This window comes from Carica papaya, chromosome 7 (genome assembly GCF_054855325.1).
Source record: "Carica papaya isolate Zhongbai chromosome 7, ASM5485532v1, whole genome shotgun sequence".
Lineage (NCBI taxonomy): Eukaryota > Viridiplantae > Streptophyta > Magnoliopsida > Brassicales > Caricaceae > Carica > Carica papaya.
Window position 1 is genome coordinate 3,855,561 of NC_142315.1, and position 4,719 is coordinate 3,860,279.

Sequence of the window (4,719 nt, forward strand, 5' to 3'; positions counted from 1 at the left end):
TATCAATGCATTATTAAATAATTATTTTACATAATATATATAAGTTTAGGTGATGAAGAATTATTGTTGATGGCATGCGTGACCTTGGTCAAAAGGGGTGGGACATTTATAAAAAAAAATTTGTGTAATATATAAGTTTAATTGATGGGAGTGAAATTAATTTAGAGTAAGACTTTAAAAAAAAAAAAAAAAAATCCATAATTTTGTCTTGCATGTGATATTGACCTATTCTTCAAATGGGTCAACCACATTTCTTCTAGGTTAGCACTGGAAAAGTATATATATATATATATATATATATATATATTTTTTTTTTCTCATCATACAAAACACACATTTTTATTTTTTATTTTTTAAAAATAGTAACCGTTATAAAACTTGATATTAATTTCCATAAATTTCTTAAAATAATCTGATTTTTCAAATGTAAAATAGAAGAACAAAGAGGACATAAATGATGGGAAAGTGTGTAAATGTTTTTTACTTTGGAATTTGCATGGAAAGATCTGATAATTATAGTGCCAGCCTCAGGGAACACAACTTCACATATATTCACGCCAAGTACTCGCTCCTCCTCCCTCCTTCACTCACTCACCCCCAAAACAACCCCACAACACAAGAAATGCTTTCTCCCTTTCCCCTCTTCTTCTTCCTCCTCCTCTGTTTCCCTTTCACCTTCTCTCTCAACCAAGAGGGTCTGTACTTGCAGCGCGTCAAGCTCGGACTCTCCGACCCAGACTCTGCTCTCTCCTCTTGGAACGAACGTGATGACACGCCCTGTAACTGGTACGGCGTCAAATGCGACCACGCTACTCGCTCTGTTTACTCGCTTGACCTCTCCAACACCGACATTGCTGGCCCTTTTCCGTATCTCCTCTGTCGTCTTCAGAATCTCTCTTTTCTTTCCCTTTACAACAACAACATTAACTCATCTCTTTCTTCTGATATCTCCGCATGCCAGAGCCTCGAACACCTTGACCTCGCTCAGAATTTGCTCACCGGTACGCTTCCTCATGCCTTAGCTGACCTTCCTAACCTCAAGTTCCTCGACCTGACTGGTAATAATTTTTCCGGCGATATTCCGGCGAGTTTCGGCGGGTTTCAGAAACTTGAGGTTATCTCTCTGGTTTATAATCTCCTTGACGGTACAATACCTGCGTTTCTGGGGAATGTAAGTAGTCTTAAGATGCTTAATTTGTCTTACAACCCGTTTAGTCCGGGTCGGATCCCGCCGGAGCTGGGTAACTTGACGAACTTGGAGATTCTGTGGTTAACTGAGTGTAATCTCGTCGGCGAGATCCCCGACTCGCTGGGTCGACTCAAACGGTTGAAGGATTTGGACCTGGCTTTGAACAACTTGGTGGGTCCCATCCCGAGTTCGCTCACTGAGTTGACGAGTGTCGTTCAGATTGAGCTGTATAACAACTCGCTCGCCGGTGAATTGCCGTCCGGGTTCGGTAATTTGACGGCATTGAGGCTGCTCGACGCGTCCATGAACCAGCTGAGCGGGAGGATCACTCACGAATTGTGCAAGCTTCCTTTGGAAAGTCTCAATCTGTATGATAACAGGTTCGAAGGTGAATTGCCTGCCAGCATTGCTGACTCGCCGGGTTTGTACGAACTCAGGCTTTTCGGAAACCAACTTAGTGGCGAGTTACCCAAAAATCTAGGGAAAAACTCGCCGTTGCGATGGCTTGATTTGTCCAACAACCGGTTTACTGGCGAGATACCGGATAGCTTATGCGAAAAAGGACGGCTCGAGGAGTTGCTGATGATATACAACCGGTTTTCAGGTCAAATACCAGAGAGTCTAAGCAAGTGTTCGAGCTTGACCCGGGTTCGGTTGGGCTACAACCAGTTATCTGGTGAAGTACCTTCTGGGTTCTGGGGTTTGCCTCATGTTTACTTACTGGAGCTCGTTAATAACTCACTTTCTGGGCAAATCGCCAAGACGATAGCTGCTGCGTCAAATCTTTCGGTGTTGATTATATCAGAGAATGACTTCAGTGGGTCACTGCCGGAGGAGATTGGGTTCTTAGATAACCTGGTGCAGATTTCGGCTGGTGATAACCGGCTCAGTGGGATATTGCCGAGTAGTATAGTGAAATTAGACGAGCTGGGCACTCTTGATCTTCACGGTAATAAATTTTCCGGCGAGTTACCTGCCGGGATTGGATCTTGGAAGAACCTAAATGAGCTTAATTTGGCGGATAACGAGTTTTCAGGCAAGATTCCTGAGGAAATTGGAAGCCTGTCCGTCTTGAATTATCTCAATTTATCAGGAAACCGATTTTCGGGTAAAATCCCGTTTTCCTTGCAGAATCTGAAGCTCAACCAGTTGAATTTGTCGAGTAATCGATTATCAGGTGAGCTGCCACCCATATTCGCCAAAGAAATTTACCGGAAGAGCTTTCTCGGTAATCCTGGTTTGTGTGGGGATCTTGAGGGTCTTTGTGACAGCCGAAATGCAGTCAAGAATCAGGGTTACGCATGGCTACTTCGGTCCATTTTTGTACTTGCTGCTGTCGTTTTCGTCGTTGGTGTTGTTTGGTTCTATTTGAAGTATAGGAGTTTTGAAAAAGCAAGAGCCGTAGACAAGTCGAAATGGACTTTGATGTCGTTTCACAAACTTGGTTTTAGTGAATATGAAATTTTAAATAGTTTAGATGAAGACAATGTGGTAGGAACTGGATCTTCTGGCAAGGTTTACAAGGTGGTCCTGGGTAATGGAGAAGCTGTTGCAGTAAAGAAGTTATGGAGCGGAGGAAAGAAGAATTCTGAGGGCAGTGACATAGAGAAAGGTCAAGTTCAGGTTCAAGATGATGGGTTTGAAGCTGAGGTTGAGACTCTTGGGAAGATTAGGCACAAGAATATAGTTAAGTTATGGTGTTGCTGTACTACCAGAGATTGCAAGCTTTTGGTTTATGAGTACATGCCTAATGGAAGCTTAGGTGATTTGCTGCATAGTAGTAAAGGTGGACTATTGGATTGGCCAACAAGGTACAAAATAATCATGGATGCAGCCGAGGGACTCTCTTATTTACACCATGATTGTGTTCCTCCCATTGTTCATAGAGATGTTAAATCTAACAATATCTTGCTAGATGGGGATTTTGGTGCAAGAGTGGCCGATTTCGGAGTTGCCAAGGTTGTTGATTCGATTGGAAAGGGACCTAAATCCATGTCTGTCATTGCGGGCTCATGTGGTTACATTGCACCAGGTTTGTACATATTCTTGGGCCAGAATTTAGGTTCAGTTTCATGGCATCAGATCTGTGGTTTAATTATTTCTGCTGGTGAAGTTCTTGCTGCTTTTAGTCTTCTATACTAATTTTGTTTTGTTCTTCATTTGCTCTCTTTTTGATGATTCTTAGCTTATAATGGGTTTTTGCTTCTGTAGCTTAAATGCAGGGCTATATTTCCAAATAGGGATTTGATTGTGAGGCATGCAAGTTTGTGGTTTTGATTCTATTCTTCTATCCACTAATGGATGAACTGCTTTTATCATTTCAAATGACAAAAATCCAAATGCTTTGAGATTATTCTTGTTTTGTATGATGGCTACCATTGACTCACATACTCTGCTTACATGATTAAATTTTCAACAGCCATCATAACCATGCCTGATTTGTTATTATGACTTGTTTCTAGTGGTGTCACTTTTTTTTTAATTGTCAAATACACACATGTATATTGTACATATTGAAAGCTAAATTTGAAGTAAACCCATTTATTGTGTGCTTGTTTCAGAGTACGCATACACTCTACGAGTGAATGAGAAGAGTGACATATACAGCTTTGGTGTGGTCATTCTGGAGCTAGTCACAGGTAGACATCCTGTTGATCCGGAGTTCGGAGAGAAGGATTTGGTCAAGTGGGTGTGCACTAATTTGGATCAGAAAGGCGTAGATAACGTAATTGATCCTAAACTAGAATCTTGTTTCAAGGAAGATATATGTAAGGTCCTCAACATTGGCCTACTCTGCACAAGTCCTCTCCCGATCAATCGTCCATCGATGAGAAGAGTGGTGAAGATGTTGCAAGAAGCAGGAGGAGGAGAGAACCAGGGCAAGACAGCCAAGAAAGATGGCAAACTGACCCCTTATTACTACGAAGAAGCTTCTGATCAGGGAAGTGTAGCTTGATAAATGTTGTATTTGGCTTTCTGCATTAAAAAAACAAGAAAAGAAAAAGTAAGAAAAGCATATGATGTGGGAGAAGAGATTGATAGTCTCCTAGTTTTCTTTCTTTGTTCAGCAAAAATTGAATTCCAATTATTATCCCCACTTGGTGTTTTTGCTTTACAGGCTGGTAGAGAGAAGAGAGAGTTGGAGGTGAATTTTACCCAAAAAAGAAAAAAAAGAGAGAAAGAAAGGGAGTTGCTTAAGGAGCTGATGTACACTGCAAAGTTTTTAAGCATGAAGGTCTTTTTTATTCTGCACATTTCCGAGTGCATCATTACGCCATACTACACTATGAAAAGATATTGTTAGAGAATGAAATTATTTACATATGAATATTTATGGGTATCTACATATATTAGACAATAGACTTCTCTTTCTAACATTATATAATTATATATATGAACAGAAAATTCAATTGAGTAAAAAAAGAAAAAGAAAGAGGAAGGAGGTTTTAAAAAGGTGGGAGTTTGTTTGTATGAGATGGGTATGGACAGATATGGAGTATAAATGGGGTGTAATATATATATATATATAT

At 40.5% G+C, this 4,719-nt stretch overlaps 1 protein-coding gene across 1 annotated transcript; it reads left to right on the forward strand.

The window, feature by feature from the left end:
- The first annotated feature begins 498 nt into the window (after positions 1–498).
- Positions 499–4,441, forward strand: HSL1 (HAESA-like 1). Its single transcript, XM_088207685.1, has 2 exons — positions 499–3,221; positions 3,751–4,441. Exons 1-2 carry the CDS (start codon positions 623–625, stop codon positions 4,143–4,145), a joined length of 2,994 nt encoding a protein of 997 aa, XP_088063811.1. The 5' UTR covers positions 499–622; the 3' UTR covers positions 4,146–4,441.
- Positions 4,442–4,719: the final 278 nt, after the last annotated feature.